At 27.3% G+C, this 20,663-nt stretch overlaps 1 protein-coding gene across 1 annotated transcript in view; it reads right to left on the minus strand.

Moving 5' to 3' along the window:
- The window catches only part of LOC142324840 (nephrin-like), a gene marked incomplete at its 5' end in the record, with an annotated part of 931,197 nt that overhangs the window by 393,750 nt on the left and 516,784 nt on the right, over positions 1–20,663 (minus strand). Inside the window, one exon of the mRNA XM_075365877.1 lies at positions 9,605–9,715. Within this exon, the coding sequence (XP_075221992.1) occupies positions 9,605–9,715 (111 nt within the window). The remainder of the gene's footprint in view (positions 1–9,604; positions 9,716–20,663) is intronic.

Raw genomic sequence — 20,663 nt, forward strand, 5'->3', positions numbered from 1 at the left:
TGATAGCAAATTAACGAAAGTTACGACCAAAATTTTTATTAATTTTAAAAAAATATGCTTTCTTTCTTTTAAAAAAAAAAAATATGAGTACGATTTTTTAAGGGGTAATAAACTAAAATAGCATTGTACGTTGATCCCATAAGTTCAGTTGAAATCGGCTTACAAAAATTAGAGCTTATTCATAAAAATTAAAGAAAATAAAAAAAAAAAATATTTTTATCTAAATTCTGAATAACATTCATTTAATCCAAGATTTGAAAAACTGTTTTGAGTAAAAATTAAATTAAATTAGTTCTTTCATACAAGGAATTAGGTAAGAAAAGTTTGTAATATTTTGAAATTGTGGTGGAAAAAGATTGAAAATCTATTTTTTTTTTAACAAAATTGATCATGATGTCACTCACAGAATATTTTTTTAGGTCAGCTGAAGTATATGGATCACCTGCCTCTTATTGGATGAACTATTACTCCCTCCGCATCACGCCTACCATGCGATTACGAATAAAAACCAACCAAACACATGCAACTCAACTAAAACATATACCAATATTAACCTCCTTTATGTCACTCTTCCAATTACTAAAGGCTTTTACGATAAACTAAGCAAAGTATAAATTTACTCAAACATTACCCACATAGAACTCCCAAAATTACTTAGTAAAACAAATTCATAAAAAACTTGAAGTATAATAAAAATACAGTCAAAGATTTCTTAATTAATAAAATTTTGTTGAAATATAAGTTAAAAATATAAATAAATAAAAATCTAATCCGTCATAATACAAATAATACCCGTAATATTAGATAACCACATGTACGTGAATGATGAGCAATGTTTACTTCATTAAAACCTCTCCAAATACCGCCAAAATCAATAAAATTGATTAACAACCCAATAGTTATTAACTTCTCTCTATAGTTACTACTGTAAATCATCTCTATGCCAATTTGAATGCATAATAGAAACGTATACCATTTCATAGGTTATCTACGATATTAACAGACTTTTTTTTCCCCTAAAACTCCTACACTTTATATAAAGGAAACTCCAACATAACGAAGGAAATACATTTTTTTCAACACTGATAATTTCTGTTGGGAAATTAACTGTAAATTTATTTACTTACATCTTAATAAATATTGTTTTTAATAATTCTATATTAAAAAAATAATTCACATCCATGCGGATAGTAACCGTTAAACACAATCACATTTCAAAACATATATAACTTGTTCCCTGATATCAAACTATCAAAGTGACAGACTTAATTTATCAGTACTTAGTATAAAACTTTTCCCTTCCGTAATACTTGTTATATATATATATATATATTGAATTATTCTTATATAGAAAATATGTTGATTTTGAAGGGAGGTGTTATAATAATTTTAATTTTCATAATGAATACATGATTATTTACGTTTTTTGAATTAAAATTTTTTGTTATTTGATAGATATAATGACTGATTATTGTTTCTACAACTCATTACTTCACATAATCCATAATTTTAAAAAAAAGTAAATCAAAATATGGTACTGAAAACTTTTTACAAGAAATTATATAAAGGCACAATGAAACTGTAGGAAAATGATAATGTGGCATGTAATCAAACAAGCTGAAACGTGGCAAGCTGTTCTACGTGGCAGATAGGGGTTGTTTTTTTTTATTACGGGTTAAATTGTAAAATATTCTTGAATAGTTTAAAAACAATAAATCCTAGATAATCCACGTATTTTTAAAATTAGATCAAATTCCTGATAAAAATTTTTTGTAAAGTGATTTTCTACATCCAAAATTGCCCTTTGAAGTATTACACCCTTTTTATACCCTTTGCAAAAGTTTCATTTTTGCGCACAGATAGTTTTTTAACAAAGCCTGTGATAAAAATAATGCTTTAAATAATTACACACTCTGAATCTGATCAATGTTCTTTGGACTCATCTTTGTATGTACTTATTTATGTTTATTATATAATTTTGTATATTTTATATAATATTTATACATATGCATCCATATACACTTTTTTGAGGAATTTCAATGGAAACCCCATTTTGTATGTCCTTTTTTACTTCCTAGTACGAAGTAAAGGAAGAATAGTGATCGCGAAAAATTTAGATTTTCAGATTCAACAGGACTAGTTTCGGTGTGATGTCTGTACGTACATACGTATGTGTCTCGCATAACTCAATATCCAACGATTACTCGTAGGATGTTGAAATTTTGGATTTAGGACTGTTGTAATATGAGTTGTGCACCACCTCTTTTGATTACAATTGACTGAACCAAAAGTGTCCAAAAAAGCCCAAAATCCAAAAAAATTAGCTTTTCAAGTTTTCCTTAACTACAGTAATAAGTTCACATAGTGAGCTATTCAACTATATATCATAAGTGGTACATATTTTCATCGGTTTCAGAGTTAAAGTCAAATAAAATTTTAATTAATGAAATAATTTGAATCTTAAGGGGAAGGTACATCGGTTAGAATCAGACTTCATCTCCTTTTTTATTTTTTATATAAATATAATGATTTATTAATAATTATTTATCTCTGATTGTATGAAAAGGTTTAACGATAAATAATATTTCAATAACAATAAAAAAAATACGAAAAAATATCAAATAAATTATTAATGCAATAAAATTGTATGTATTCGTTTTAAAAAATGTGTATATGCAATTTAATAGACCTACAAGGAAATCATATGGTGTCACATCAGATTTTTTTGTAATCGAATATACTTATTGTGGTAAATTGGAACAGACTATAAATTAAACACTGCAGAAAAAAAAAATCCTAGTTCATTCAGTTCTTAAAAACTTGATCTTTTAAAACTCTATACAACCAAAATTATAGATTTAAAGTTCCTACCAACAAAATTTTCGTCGTAGAAAGTCACTTAAAAAAAAAAAAAAACATTGTCGGAAATTTTACCTAACTTTTAGAAAAAAACGTGAGTTGCGTAGGATTTATACTTTTTAAGTGATTCAGGAAAAACTAATGTTTTGAGCCTTCAATCCTTAATAAAAAAACCACTCTTATCTTACACTCGGGAGTCTTCGGTTTATTAAATTACATTCCAAGACAAATGTAGTTTAATTATGTCTCTAATTAGTTCCTTTTTACACTACTACTTTATAATAATATTACAACTTTACTATTAAGATCTTAAGATAGCTTAATTAATAAAATAAACTATATATTAAACAATATTTTTTTAAGTTTTATTCTTTAGTTTAGATAACGCGTTGCTCTTACATATAAGTATGTGTTTAATTACAAAAAAAAATCTTCTCTTCAGTAGTTTTAATACGGTGACATTTTGTCATCATAAGATAGATTAATGGAGATCAGTAGGCAAACAACGATTACAAAATGCAATTACATTTATCCAAATTGCTAAACATATTTTTTTCGATCTCAATTAGTGAAAGCGAGATTAGTTTTTACCGAGTAAGTTATTTGTATTTAAGTGACATTGCGATAGATTTTGTAAACTGAAGATAAGCGATAATGGATATCAGGCATCGCATTGTTTGTAATGAAATTCTGTTTATTTAATTCGGATGGAAAATAAACGGGGTTTTTATTACAGTTACTGAAATTACGGTTAATTAATAATTTTTTTTTCAAGATATCTTTATTCTGGTCGTATTTTAAGAGAATTTTTTTAAACTGGTCTAAAGGAATAAAGAAGTCAAGGAAGGGATCTATATGAATTATTTAATTAAGTAAAGTATAAAAAATATATTAATTCCTAAAAATATATAAAATTTTACAAAAAATATATATACATATATATATATATATATATATATATATATATATATATATATATATATATATATGTATAGATAACCATTTAATTAAAATAACTGATTTTCGTCCTTTTTTATATTATATTTGATTTTATTAATTTTAAAATTTAAATTACCAAATTATAAAAATATTATACGGCGTCTATTTCAGACAGGACCGATTGTTACAAGCTATAACTATAAAATTGGTTTTTCATTATTCTGATAATTTTGGAAACCTTTCGTTTGAATTATGAAAAATAATTTTTTTAATGCTCAATCTATAAACATCTTTTTTTAAAAAAGGATGCAATAGTTTTACTTCAGATTGTCTAGAATTTAATTAGACTGATTAAATGACTGATTTTACATTAGTGAAAACTACTGAAATTAGTATTTTTTGATTATTAAACCATTGACTTAAAATTTTTAGATTTACTAAAATTTAGTTTATACTAATAATATAGATAATTCATAAAAATATAAAAAAACACTGAACGGTCATTGAAAAATCATTTTAAAAAAATTCGCAACCTAGGTTTGTCATCATTATCTACAGTCCTTACGGAAAAAGTAAATAAGATATAAAAAAATAAAAATTATTTTTCAATTTAACCCACAGGGTTGGTCTAGTGGTATACTCGTCGTAGTATATCAGCTGATTTTGTAGTCGAAAGTTTAAAATCCTAATAAGGACTTTTGTTCGGATTTGAGTACTAGATCGTGGATACCGCTGTTCTGTAGTGGTTGGATTTCAAATAACCACACGTCTCAGGAGTCGGCCTGAGTTTGTTCAAGACTACAAATTTTCCAGTACAGTAACATTACACTGATAAGTGGTTAATGGCTTTAATTTTTGATGCGACCATAAATAAAAGTATTTTTTTAAAAATCCAATTAAATAATACTTACGAAACAAAGTGAAAAAGTATTTTTAGCCGGGATTTAAAATTAAAACCAAAATCTATACTATTAAAAAAATTTATCTCACAGATAAATTGATTTCGTATTTCGTAAAGATTCGGTATTAGCGTTACACGCTAATACGAGCAGAATAGATGTTATATTCTAATAGAGAATCAAAAATGATCTGATAACACCATTCTGTACTTTGCACCAAACTTGATAGCTTTCGAAAAAATCGAGGTCAAAAGTCAAATAATATAAAACGTATAGTGCTTTTGAATTTATTTGAATTAATGCGGTGTGTAAGTGTGTGTGTTTGTGTGCGCGCGCGTAGATATATACAGTATATATATCTTAATATAAAATCGAAAATTTGTTTTTTTTTTCTATAGGTTTGTTTGTTTATTCTGGCATCACGCGAGAACCAACCATCCGATTTTTTTCAAATTTGCAGATTAGATTCATGTTATCCCAGGGAAAATTTTAACTGTAGACCAAATCCCTAGCTCTCGGGGAGAAGTTGTGAATTAAAAATATTCATTAAAGAAACCCTATTGACAAACGGGGATGATGACCAAAGCGAGCTATGCGAAAGTCCAGACTTTCGCATTTTGTAACCCAAGCGAAACGAGATCTACCACTCAGAATAGGCCCCGGAGTCTGCTTGGGTCGACCTGAGTCCCGAGTGTCCAGTCGTCTGGCTAGTATAACGTAAATAAATGTAAATAACAGTTTTCGTTCAAGACAATCCAGCTAAAACATAAATTTGGTTTAAAAATATTTAAACTTAATATACAAACTGTCACCACAACTTACTGCATTTCTCTTTCATAGGTTGGATAAGTAAAATTTATCTAAACAATGACACAGAAAGAATGAACCTTAAATATATCAATAGGGATATACCTAGAATAAAAAATTTTTCTTTCTTATGGAAAGGAATAATAGTTGGTTAAAAACTTTTTAACTGAAATCTAAAATTCAAACAGGCTGTTGAATATTGGGTTCCTTTTCGTCATTAAAGAATAAATTTCTGCATTAGGGCTTAGGATAAAGTAAGTTTTCCATCTATTTACCTCCTGTTTATTTCTTCAAACAATAATTTCTAATAAACTAGTCTTGGGAAAAGTTTCCAGTATTAACGGAAATACGACTAATTTCTATAATTCATCTAAACTTATATCTTTCTTTTAATTTCTAACTAAACTAAACATAAAGTAAACACAGAATTTGGTTTATTATAAGTATATAATGAGTTCGAATCTCGGTCAGGCGTGGCTATTTTTCATGTACTATACATTTTCATAGGGAAAAATTCCCATAATAGTCGATCCGGCCATCTCAACAAAAAAAAACAGTATATATATATATATAAAATTTTTTATTTGTTGACGCTTTTTCCGTAATATCTACTGATGATTGTTAAGCAATCAAAATGGCCATCTAGGTTTAGAATTAAAGAAATAGGCTTATAAATGTAATATTTTTTTAGAATTTATAGATAATTCAATTTGTAAGACAAAGATTTATTCACTACTAAACAAAAAGTATTGATTCCCAGTGTATTCTTCAGATGAATATTTCTTACAGGGGGTTGAAAAATAAGTAATTTTACTTAAGTTTCACGCATGAAATTTGTTGCCCAAACATCAGATATGTTAGCATGTTAGCATATATATATATATATATATATATATATATATATATATAAAATGGTGTACCGGGTTTTTATATTCTTTTACATATTTTAAATACACTGTAAAATAATGCAGATGGTATTATATAAGAAAATGTTAGTGGAATGAGAAGATGAAAAGGAAGGCGTGTAGAAGAAAAGAAGAAGAAGAATCTGTTTAGGCTATAAAACAAAGTGTGCCGGAGACGGTACGCCTCTTCTCGGACCATCATAGTCTGGGTGGGGTAGCTTTTAGAAGCCGGAACCACCCCTTGCCTCTTGCCTTTCTTAGTTTATGTCTTGCAAGCCTTCTCATGCTCAAGTTACACCTTGCGTGCCGCCGCTACCATACAGCTTCACCGTGTAGTCTTCTAGAGGAATAAAAAAAAAGAAAACTGCTTCTAAACAGCCTACCACCTACCTACCAATCTACCTACTTCGCAATAATGTACCACTCTCGAGCGTAAAATAAGAAAAAAAAAAATCAATAACGACTTAAAACTTCTTAGATATATTACAAAAGTAACAAACGAATTTTATTATTAATATTATTATTATTATAATTTTATTAAACAAAGGGTTTTTTCTGTTACTTAAAAATTATTCGCTCAATTGAAATCGTGAGTTTTATAGAAATGGGCTAGTGTAACAAGCTTATTATAGTCAGATTTTACACAAAGCAATTTAAAGGAATATTAAATCATGAGGTATTTAAAACCAAAGGAATAGAAAAAAGGGACCTTAAAACTAAAATATTAACCACTCTGTAATTGTGTAAACTTATCACTGTTAAAATTTTCTTTTATCGTGTACTTTTCTTAGAGTATTTATGGATATTCAAAAATTGATTTCATTTACCAGTCATTAGCAATAAAATAAAAATAAATTTAATTAACTTATATATATATATGTATATATATATATATATATATATATATATATAAATTGGCAGGTGTAAAGTAAATAGGAAATTTAATTTTACACGAAATTTCACATAACAGTAGTAATTTAATATTAATATTTTTTTCTATTAATTACAAAAGAAATGTAAAGAGCATAAATTTTACCATTCCATCTAAATAATACTATAGTAGAGCTATTACTCTAGAAAGGAAAGTAATGTAATCGGTCCAATTTGAGCATATACGGTTTCCACCGGATCTTGAAGTTTTGACACCTAAGGAACCCTAACAACCGGATGGAAATTTTCCGTATGTTACGGTGAATGTATGTGTGTATTCGGTGTTGGCCTCTAAATCACCTTATAATTGCTCCAGAAAAATTGGACCAATTTTGACCAAACTTGGTTAGAATAATTCTATATATCCACATATATAGAATTATTATATAATAAAATAGAATTATTATTATTATTATTATATATAGCATTATACCATTAAATTTTCAACTTAAAAGGTCAAGGGGATGAGGCTGTAGAACAAGGTCACCTTCAGTATCTCGTGATTTGACCTAAATAAGATCATATTTTTTTGGGGTCTATTTGTTAACAATTAAAAAATAAGAATATTTCCAAAGAACATTTTATCAAACTCGCACCTCCACCCCAAAAAATACTGTTGAAGTCACAGTTGAGGAAAAAAATATTTAAAGTGTAAAAAGGTAACTCGGTCTTGGTCTCGTACTCGGTCGTCCGGTTGACTTGGTACCTGGTGTGTTAAGCCTCGCGGCTACATCACAATAATTTCTGTCGCGGTGCCGACCGAAATTTGTTCTATGTGTGTTGGGAAATTACATTAGTTTAGTTAGTACCGACCGTCTTTGCTAGTACCACCACACCTGCGAATTATAACAGTATGCGCGCGCTTTTTAATTATAATCATTGAATTAAATAAACGACAAAATGTTATATTTAAAGAAAATGGCAAATATTTTTAATTAAATCGCGTGTGTAAGCCGTGCATCAGAAACTACTCGCAGTAGTTAAATAACTATTACGTTATGGCGTCTTTATTATTTCTTAACATTTAAATTGAATACGCGTTAAGAATTTAACAATAGATTTTGATTTTTGGTGCTCATCAATTCGATATCGGGTGAGTAAATTCCTGGCTTTATATGACAAAGAATAATAAATTTCTTAAGTTTATTTTATCACGAACGGATATCTTTTACATATATATTACTGATAAAATACAGCCAAACACACAGAATTATGTAGTAATATTGGAGAAAAAAATTAAATTTACAATTTAAACATTATTGTGACCGATGATTTCCTGTAGAATTTTCTAAATTAATAAATAAAAAAAATTAAATATTAATAAAACAGCTTTCAAAATCATTAATTAGTTATATCAATAATTCAATTAGAAATGGAGGGAAATACATAAAATCGAATGTTATGATCATCATATCTATGCATACTTATTATATCATAACAGAACAGGCCTACTTGAACGTATATATCAACCATTACAAAATCAATAAGACATCAGTAACAGGCAAACCATATCATTTACTAATTGGATAGCGAATCAGTTATATTGCAGAATGTGCAGGCTTAAACAAGAGAGACAGAGTGAGAAAGAGTGAGGAGAAAATTTAATAGAATAATAAATTATACATTGTATCAGTATGTTCAAGAATTAAATATTTATTTCATTAAACACCATCTTTAAAAAAGCTAATTATTTATAGATAGATAAAAGTAATAATACTATAATAAAATTATCTATATACCTATTTCTCCTTCCAATAATAGAACCCCTTGTAAAAATAATTACGTATATATGAAAGAACCTATTTTTTAGAAGTTGATAAATTAGTAAAATTACATATAATTTTTTATTTGTTTTATTAATATAAAATTATATTTCTTCTGTCGACAGATCGAGTTCTAGCAAATTAAATAGCATTTCTATCGGTTACACCTTTCTATCTCTTAACTCCCAAGTGTTTTAAGGTTCTAATTAACGATATATTTTGACATAAATATCTAAGATGTAACAATTGTAACAAATACGCCTATAAACAATGAATGCAACTATCGAAAAAACTAGAACAGGTACGAGTATTAGAAGCTATATCATTCACTCACTGTTATTTTTACTTATTAATGAACGGTTAAATTGAATAAAAATATACGTGTAATTGAATTATCGAAGGATTTAATAATATTAATTGTGTAAAAATTGGACATTTTTTGGTGTTATTTGTTTATTACTTAGTATAGTGTAAATTACTGTTAAAATAATAAGTAACTTACCACCATGAACAAGACATGTTAATCTCATTTCATCACCTTCTTGATAAGGACCAGCTGCTTCAACTACTTCTTGATTTTTCTCATTCAGTATGGAAGGCTGGCCAGGAGGAACTGAAACAAAAAAGAAACATAATTTATTAAAATAAAAAAAAGGATATTAAGATAAAGAAATATATTCAGTCACATGAGATTGGAGTTGTTCTATTTAACTAAACAAAAACAAATTGCATATATATCTATTTAAAAAAAAACTTCCAAGAAAACTGATCAAATGAAAATGCAGGAAGTTATTTAACTAAAAAAAAACTGATGTGGACACCACATTGACTTCCGTGTACATTTATTAAATTACATATACACACTTTTTAAAATAAAAGTACATAAAATTTTATTTCATTAATAACTTCTGATATTTTTTCATAATTTTTTTTTAATGTTATTATTGAATGATATTCGTAGAAATATTGTTTTCTATCAGAGGTTAATAAATCAATAAATTTAAATTTAAAAAAAATTAAAAACAAAAAAAGGAGATGAAATCTGATTCGAACCGAGTCCCTTACCCTTGTAAGATCCAAATATTTTATTAATTGAAATTTTATTTGGCTATAACCAATATTCGTATACCAATGAAAATAAGTACAATTATGATATATCGTCGAAAATTCAATGAGGTCTTATTACTGCAGCTAAGATAAAGTCCAAAACCCATATTTTTGGGGATTTTTTTAAGTGCACAACTAGATATTACAAGAATCCTAAATCCAAAATATCAACAGCCTATGGCTAATCGTTTTTGAGTTATGCAAGATACCTTACGTACGTACAAATGTACGTACTTACGTACGTACTAACGTCACGCCGAAACTAGTAAAAATGAATATTTCCGTTGAAATCTAAAAGCCGAAATTTTTCGCGATCGCAATATTTACTTTTCTTTGTACAAGTATTAGCAAATAATTCATAGTTTATTTTTAATGTTTTAAAAACTTTAAAAATTTTATTCACACTTTCAGATTAAAACAGTATTTATCTGTAAACATTTTAAGTTTTATGAAAATTTCCAGAAACTTTATCCACTGCAGTAATAATGGATCTTATTTATTACTTCCTTGTAAGAAGTAAAGGAAGTACTGACCCCAAAAAATTTCAGTTTCCAGATTTCAACGGAAATATCCATTTTGACCATCCTTGAATCCATTTTGACAAGTTTCGGCGTGATGTCTGTACGTATGTACCTACGCATAACCATAACAATGTATCTGTATCTCCTCTTTTGATTGCAATCTACTGAACCAAAAGTGTCCAAAAAACCAAAAGTTCAAAAACATCTGGATTTTGGACTTTTTCTAAACAGCAGCAATAAGCCCTCATTGAGAATTTTCAACGATATATCATAAGTGGTACTTATTTTCATTGGTTCCAGAGTTATAGCCAAATAAATTTTAATTAATGAAATATTTGGATCTTACAAGAGTAAGGTCCAAATCTTCTTTTATTTTGTAACTTTTTTTAATTTTAATATATTGATTTATTAATAATTACTAACCTTTGATTGCAAAAAAAATTACAATAAATAATAATTCAATAATAGCAACAAAAAATAAAATAAAAAATATCAGAAGTTATTAATGAATAAAATTTTACTACTTTTCATTTAGAAAAAATGTGTATATGTAATTTAATAGGCGTACAAGGAAGTCATGTGGTGTCCACATCAAATACCTTTTAATACTGAAATAAATTTTGGATAAAAGTGTATTTATTATGAAAAGAAACTACAAAAAAGAAACTCTTTTTTTTGTACATCTTTATAGTTGTTTGGGACTGAAAATTTGGATTAGCATTATAAAATCAGTGCAATATTAAATAAACAATTATGTACGATTAATCTAAATACAGAATAACAAATACGCTAACAAAGAGCACTCATAAAACATACATTGAAATACCAACTAAATATTAAATAATATTTTGTTTCTTTAATGTAAAGGGAAAAGAAAAAGTACACTATTGTAAAATTAAAAATCGGATTAAACTCGAAGAAATTAAATCAGAAAAATACAAGAAACATTTTGAGGATCATACTTTATTTCATTTAAAAAAAGTAATAGATAAAGTTTAAATAAAAACGAACGATGTAATGATGACTGATTACAAATATTTAAATTAAATAATATTTCTGTTTATAATCGGTATATAAATCTTCAGTTATTAGATTCTGTAACTAATTACAGTTTACAAATCTTTAATATAAAAAAAAATTAACTACATTGGAATTTTATTGAAACAATTATAAAATAGACGTAACTCAATGAAGAAATTTATATAAAACGATTTTTTATTACAAAATCTTTTTGTTTCTTTTTGGTAAATCTGAAGGTTCAGAAAATATGATAATTTTTAATAATTTTAACACAGTTAAACTTTATATCAAAGAGACAATTAATTTAGTATCGAAAAAAAGATAGTATAGTTGGATTATTTTTATTCTCAGTTCAAATTATATACACCGTGCTTGTAAATTTGCATCCACACCCAAAACATATGATAGGCGTTTTATAATATTATTTAAAAAGAATATTAATTAAGTAATATTCGGTCTTATGAAGATCTAATCGTAGTATCGGTTTTATGAAATATCAGTTAAATAAGAAATAAAATAAAGTCAACGGAAGAAGAGAACAGAAAATCAAACGAACGATTGTGATAAATTTCCTTTGAAGAAATACCGCCTGTATTTCATCTTAAATATCATGGTAAAAGCATTAGCTCCGTAAAGAAATCATATTATTTAGTAAAGACCATTAATTTGTCCGCTATATAACTACTATACTGTATAGCTATACATTATACTCTATGTACTAAGTACGCATATCTACAAAATTAGGTATGTTTACAACTCCAGACTGGATTGACTGATTTGTCTGAAATTTGGTATAAAGATTTCTTTGTTTTTGGAATACCAGAGATGACATTTAATTTTGGTCACAATTGGTTAAGGAGGTAAATTATATAGATATAAATCATGTTATTCCCATATCTAAAACTTTTTCTCAAAAGTGAACCAAAGTTTTTGATAATCTAATTCACCGTAAGTGTCTAAGATACTTTCTGATGGTGTGTAGTTTATTCAAACCCACATAAAGGGTTGGGGGCAAGTTATATTTCTTTTGTGGTTTATAGAATCAAAATCACATTCTTTTTTACGAATTAGATGATTCTATTAGATTAGTATGACACTTTGGTTATCTATTTGGGCAATTTTATTTTGGAAAGGAGGATAATAAAATTTTTTTTTATTATTAGCTATCGTTTTACAACTATCTTTTAACTGGTTAAATCGATTATTAACGAAATTTTAATGCAATAGTTGCTTTCTACTAACTTAAAAAATTGGACAAAAGAGTTTTTATACTTTCTTGGTGTTGGTTATTTATTTTTATATAGTGAAAAGATACTAATACAAGAAAAAATTAAAAAAATCGATCCCTCAAAACACCTCCCAAGAAAATTATTTTGATTTGTTTACGTTTACAATGTTGGATGAATGAAACTAAAAACTATTCCACTGAGAAATGTAAAACCAATAAAATGTTACCTAAGATTTATTGTTTGAGGGATAGGAGTAAATTACGAGTATGATGAAATTTTATTGTAATATTATCGTTAAAAGTTTAGATAAACCAAAAAATAAAAAAAAAAATTGATGTGCTCCCCCAGCTTCAAAGTAATTTTTTTGGGATTTCTTGCATATCTACTATGTAAAGAAGATATAAAATATTTGATTAAAAATATGCAATAAATAAATAGATAGCTTTTTTTGATTTTTGGGGAAGTAGGGGAATTCTAGGGCAAATTAAAAAAAAAATTATACATACGGGGTTATGTTTACATTATTTTGAGAAAATTAACTCCAAATAACTAACTAACTAACCCACCTGGAGATACTGACCCAAAAATTTTACCAACAAATTACTTCATATACATGAGTCTGTGTAAAAAATTAAAAATAAACAAAAAAAAACAGAATCATGACCATCATTATAAACTTCATCAAAAAAATAATGCTTACCAGATTTGGGAATGTTATAATAACAAAAATTTTTAAATAATTAGGGGAAATAATCAGTTATAATGGGACAGATAAAACTTCTTTAGAAAGTAAATTAGCAAAGTTAAAAAAATTAGCAGTTTTAACTAAAAATGTTTATAACAAAAAAAATATCCATCAATGCTAAAATAGACACTATAATGTAATAATTAAACTCCTCATCCTTATTTATAGTATGGAAAAAATTTACTTTCCTAGACTAAAAAAAATATTAAAAGTAGAAAGGAGTATCCTCAGAAAAATCTATAATCTCAAAAAAGACCTAAGTACTTATAATTTAAGATCAAACTAAGAAATATATCAAAATATCCATACACTAGAAACAAATTGTACAAAAGAAGATTGATATTTATTGAACATATGATGAGGATGAATGAATCTAGACTGAAGAAACAAATCTTTGATAAAATTTTGAAATACAAAAATCAACACTGTTGCATTAAACAAATGAAAATAAAAATATTAAAATTCAATCTAACTCAGGAAAGTTTTTCAGAGGTAAATTTAGGTAGTTCTTTTACAATCTGAACATACCTGTGAAACAGAAAAAGCCCGGTGGTAAGAAGTGAACTGAAGAAGAAGAAAAAGGTGAAATCAGAACAGATGGAGAAATTTTGGGGAGAAAAAAAGAAAAGAAAAAAGAGATATTTGCGTCATTCTTTGATTGTATATTCGCAAAAAAACAAAAAAAAAAAAAACACGTAAAACACCTTATAAAATATAGATCTTTCAGTTGAACAGTAAATATTCAAAAATGTTTATCAGAAATTTCTTTATGATTAATACACCATATAAGCTTCAAAACATGTGCATGGGAATATGAAATAAAAATTCTAGTTTATGAAAAATGCCTTGCTTAACCAGACTTCGAACCCAGGACATCCGGATGAAAGGTCGAGACGCTACCACTCCGCTACGGAAAAATAAATAACTTTTAATTAGTCAGCACAGAATTGTGAGTTGCTTGAGGTATTATAAGGGAAAAAGACTGATTAATAAAAAAAATAAAAATATAAAAGTGTTACGTATGTAAGTAAAAGTTATTTATATCTAACCTAAAGCTTTGCTTGTCTGTTTCTTCTACCACTGATTATGCAGTTTGTCAGTATGCACAAAATTTTCTCCTCTTAAAGATCATTTCCTATAAAAAAGTTATACGTTGTTTGGAAACTCAAGATTGACAATGAATAATTTAATTTTCTTTTAACTATCTTAGAAATAAGATAAAATATTATATTTTTAGTGTTCATGAAGTTTTTATAAACAATTATTAATAAATTATATAACAATAATTATTATTATAAACAATTATTTTATAACGGCATTTTTTTCCTTTATTTATCGTAATAAATAATTTGTTATTCTGAATTATTTAGTAATTTTGTAGCAATAATCTTTTATTAATAATTTATTAACTTACAAGTTTTTCCGTAAACCAGTCCTTTCTTAATGTTAATAGACTGCTTATTTTATCATATACGATCTTCAGTTTTATATAAAATATTTAAAACCGCATTTAACAGTCGTCAAATTCTGTATTTTATATATATGATTTTCATTACCATTCTTTGGCTTCATTCTTCAAAACATTTTATGAAAAAAGCTTTACTTAAGAGCGAGAATTATAACGGATTATTTGAAAATTAAACTTACAAATAGCGTATAATGTTACCGTGAATAAATATGAGTTATCTTAGATTCAAGGAATCCTTTTTTTTTAATTTAAAATAAAACGTGAAATTAACATAAAAAGAAACAAAGTAACACAAAATTGAAAGAAAATAATAAAAATTTAATAACACAATTATAAAAGTAAGGATAATTTGTAGAGATACGTATATAAGTAGCTAATTATTTATTAGAACCAAGTTAAAAATGTAGTAGTAAATAATGAAATAAAAAGTGATAAGAAAACTATAGAGTACTTTGACGTTTAAAAATAGAGAATCATTTATTATTATTTAAGATAATCAATTAATCTTGTATGGTACATGTTTTACGGTGTCTGAGTATGGCTTTTATTTAGCAGTGGGCAGTAAGAAGTCAAGATAATCTATCAATCTAGAGATTATATCAATTCCTTTTTTTTTCATTTACAACGTTCCGTCACAGCAGTTATATATTGCACTTACTTTACTCTCCTGGTTGATTTTTAAATTTAGAAATCAGACTTGAACTCTTAAGACAGAAATACTTAATTGAATTTCAAGTATGGAAATTAAATAATGATAGAATTTGTGAAAGAATTAAAATCATATTATGAATTATAGCCATCTGGTTGACTTAGTTTTAAAATGTTAAAAGATAACTTTAACGATATATATCTAACATTGGTAAGTCAATAAAAATAAAACGCTATCCATAAATAAATAATAAATTAATGATACTAAAAATACACTTATGAATGAGTTTAATAGAGACGAAAATATAGTAAAAATAAATCGTTTTTACTGTTCAACTGTTTTTTAAAAAATAATTTTTCTTTACACTTAAGAGACGCAATTACCCACCCGCTGCACTTCTCAAAAATAACTTCACTGAGTACGTGCATGCGGGTATGAACGTGTGAGGTTGATCTTTATTGCGTCTTCTACTACACATCACTACTTAACTCTTGTTGGTTTGACGTCATTCGTACAGTATACTTTTCGTGCATACACACTGTCATATTTGATGTTGAGTATTTCATTTCAGTTCTCACTGAAAAGAGGTGGTGTAATACTTCTCCAACTTTGTTAAACATCATGAAGTGAAAAAAGAAAAAAAAAAATAGAAATTAGTAAGGTACTTTATGTACTGTCCGGCATAAAAAAAAACTTCGATGATATTCTTCTAATCAAAAAAATGACATTAGTCTTAGCTGTTTGGGTGATTATATTGGTTCGTAGTTTTCATACTTGAAATAGATTAACTACTCTCGATTATAAGGTGGTTTTATTACCGATTAGATTGATTTAAATAACTTCATTTATTTCACCGAATATTTATTTTAATTAATAATAGTGAATAAAAAATGAGTACAACTTAAAATTTGCAAATACAATAAATTGATAACCATTTATAGACTTATGAAAATCTCTTAAATATAAATAGATTTTTTTCGATTTAGCTACAATTGACTGCCACTTTATAACTTTAATTAGTCTTATTCTGTTCTGTGTTTTTATTTATTTATTTTAATTTTATTAATTGTTATAGCATAGCTCATTATAGGTACTTTGTTCATAGCTGATAATAGTTTGAATTTACCTATCTCCTACAACATTTCTATTTACATATAACATAATTTTGAATACGGATTAGTCCAATAGCTTATGAGAGCTAAATACACTGTTTGCTCGATTATACAGAGTGTTTCGTAATGTTCTTTGGAGTTACAAAAATTCAGTAAAAAAAAAGTATTTCACTTACGTAAATGAAAATTATACGAGGTGATGCAGGGACTGAAACAGTTTTTGTTAAAATCTATAAATGTTCAATATGTGCTCCTCTGGTGACAAGGCACACATCTACACGAAAGTCTAGCTCTTGTCAAACTCGTTCTAACAAGTCATTTTCGATAGAGCTGAATGCATGGATCCTTTGATATGCGATCCTTTAGCTCAGCGATATCGTGCGACATTCGTGGGATAAACACCTTATCTTTCACGTAACCTTAGAGAAAGTAATCACATGGCCTGAGGTCTGGTGATCTTGGTGGCCACAGCATAATGTGTTGGTCTTCTTCAGACGCACGTCCTATCTTGCGCCAAGGTAATGTTGTGTTAAGGTACTATTCAACCTCTTTATGAAAACGGGCAGGACAACCATCTTGCTGGAAAATGAAGTTGTTGAGTAGCTGAGGCATAAGCCATAATTGTAACATAACCAGGTATATCATGCCGATTACTGTCGTTTCCATAAAAAAGAACGGCCCATACACTACCTCACGAGAGATCGCACAAAAAACGTTTACTTTCGGAGAATCCCGAATCTGTTTCACATAAGCGTGTGGGTTTTCAGTTCTCCAAACTCGCACGTTCTGACGGTTTACTTTGTCGCTAATATGGAAAGTAGCTTCATCGCTGAAAATTATCTTGTTTAGAAAACCTTCATCTAACAACATATTTTTCTGTAAGTGTAAACAAAAATCGAGCCTGCGTGTTTTATCTCCATCAGAAAGACGCTGGATTAATTGAAGATGGTACGGTTTGCATAATAAACGTTTACGGAGAACTCTCCACACTGTTGTTTTCGGAATTCCTAATTCTTTGCCTGCAGCCGCAGTCGATTTTGACGTGCTGCGAATGAAACTTGCACGCACACGTTCGACATTGACTTCTGAGGTTGATGGACGATCGGTTAATTTTCTCTTGCATCGGCAACCGGTTTCACTGAATTGTTTATACCATGCACGAATTGAATTGTCACTTGGTGGCTCCTTATGAAATTTCAACCGAAACGCACGTTGCACAGAAATTACTGACTTTGACAAGTGAAATTCTAACACACAAAACGCCTTCTCGCTTCCCGTGGTACCATTTTCTCTACTGTCGACGTCTTGCGAGAAAATGGTTAAATAACTCCCTAGTATATATGGAATAAAACTATTTGAAGTACTCTTTTGTACAGTACTTGTTTTATTCTTATAATAGTTTTTTGTTAATGAATTTTCGAAACTTCGAAGAACATTATGAAACGCCCTGTATTTCAATTATAATTTATCATACGTAAATATACAAAAAAATGTAAATATTTGTCTACACATAAATATATAGAGAAAATTAAAAAAAAAAAAATGCTACTGTGTAAATAACAATCTAAATTAACACAACGTACAGCCTACAAATGTCTAATTGTTTCCTAAACAGAAGATAAAATTAAAAAGCATCATCTTGTTCATTTTATAAGAAATAACACAGAAGTTATTAAGGAAGTAAGTGTGAACGTATAACATATGTTTACACACGTAAGCATGTGTTTTGAGGTTTTAACGCTAGACAAATCATGGCCAACAGCAGTCGCAATGCAGAGAATGACAACTGCAATACCAGTGTCTGGATTATAACAACTACCAACAAACAGAATATACATCATTTTAACTGACAATTATTTCTTCTCACAACTGTTAAGGCGGTACATAATTCTTTTAATTTTTTATTATAGAAAAATATTAAGGTAAAAACGTTATAATAATAGTTTCTTTAAGAAATATAGATATAGTTTATAGAACTACAGACTCAACATTTCAAAGTGAAGAAATATATATTTTTTTTTAAAGAATAAAACAATTTAATTAAAAAATTAAATTTATTATTTTTAGATTATTATTATTCTATTTACAGCAATTAATTAATTAATATATTACATTATTGTTTCACAATATTAAATTTTACTTAGAAATTCTTTTTTAGTTAATAATTTTATCGTTCCCTTCTGTAGTTAATAATCGATTTATTATCACTGAAATTAATATTTTTACCACTATTTTTGTAAAGCTATGCCGCTGAGCTTCATTATAATCGTTTTAAATTAATGTACCGTTTAAATAAAGGGGATATTACAAAAATAGATTAATACTATTTATTAAGTAGATTTAATACATTTAGTGTACAAAAGTACACTAAAAACGTTGCTTAGAAAATAATTTAATCAGAAATAAAGTATTTTAAGCAAAACTGAATAAATTTAATATTTTTGTACAGATAAAATTTATAAGTGCTAAAGATAAGGTGATAAATGTTTTAGGTAAGATGCAAATTTTCTATCTTGAAGAATATGTTCAAGTGTAAATTAATTGGTTATATAATGTAGGCGTAATGGTGAAATTCAACTAAGCCTATTTTTTACATTGAACACACATTATTTTTCTTAGTATTTGGCCTATGTAACATTATTAGATTTTATTCGGAATTAAGAAAATTTAATAGTAAACAAAATAAATCTTGCAATTGCGATTTAATTGCAATGAATGTTCTAACTATCCGATGAATAAGTATACAAAAAATATTTCAGTATTTGATATATACGTTATGTAGACTGTTTAGTTGTATTGGAATGGGCATAGAAAATAGAGAATTGAAGGAAACATCGGGACTACATGTAGAACGGGCGGAAGAGAGGTGAGTTTAGTGGTTTTCCGCCGGTTGCGTTCAATCCTTTCCAAGTTGGTTTGGAGGACCAGCAACGCATGTCACTTGTGTGGTTTACACAAAAACACTAACTCGCAAATACACAATGTAGTTTCATCTGGCTAGCATAAACCATTCGGTAGTCATGTTCCTTTACTAACACTTCTTTCTCACATTTTTTTCTTTTTCTCTTTATCGTCCTCAAAATCTATCTTTATTTTCAATTTTATTACGTAGCGATCGTGAAGTCTACTACAATTCCTCTTTCACATATTTTTTTTCACATATTCACATGTCAGATGTAGCCCTATGTACTTATATCATAAGAACAAACCCTCATCACAATAATCATAAAAAATTAAAGAAGAATCTCCAGTACAAAAAATTAATGAACATTATTTTAATAATGATGAAAATTACGTTGAATAATTCAGGAATAAAATATAAAAAAATAGAAAATTTTTCTTTTTAGAGCTTAATAAATAGTTACATCATTTTTTAAGGAGATTGGAGTGATTCTATCATTAATAAACTGTTTATTATTTATGATAATGTTTATTTGGTACATGTTACTCCTTTTAACGAACATGAAAAATTAATGTATTAAATTAAACAAAAAATAGGACAATAAAGCAGTAAAAAAAAACCCAAACATCACACAGTTAAAATGTAATTAATTGTATTGATTTAATCGCGCGCTCTCTCTTTCATTTTAAGTTTTATTATCCAAAAATTATCTCTTTTTCCTATTAAACAACATAACAAAAATTACTGTTGTACAACAATGTAAAAACAAATTTTACACTTATTTAAAACCTTAATTTTCTACACCTAA

The sequence above is a fragment of the Lycorma delicatula genome, chromosome 5, assembly GCF_047948215.1.
Source record: "Lycorma delicatula isolate Av1 chromosome 5, ASM4794821v1, whole genome shotgun sequence".
Classification (NCBI taxonomy): Eukaryota; Metazoa; Arthropoda; class Insecta; order Hemiptera; family Fulgoridae; genus Lycorma; species Lycorma delicatula.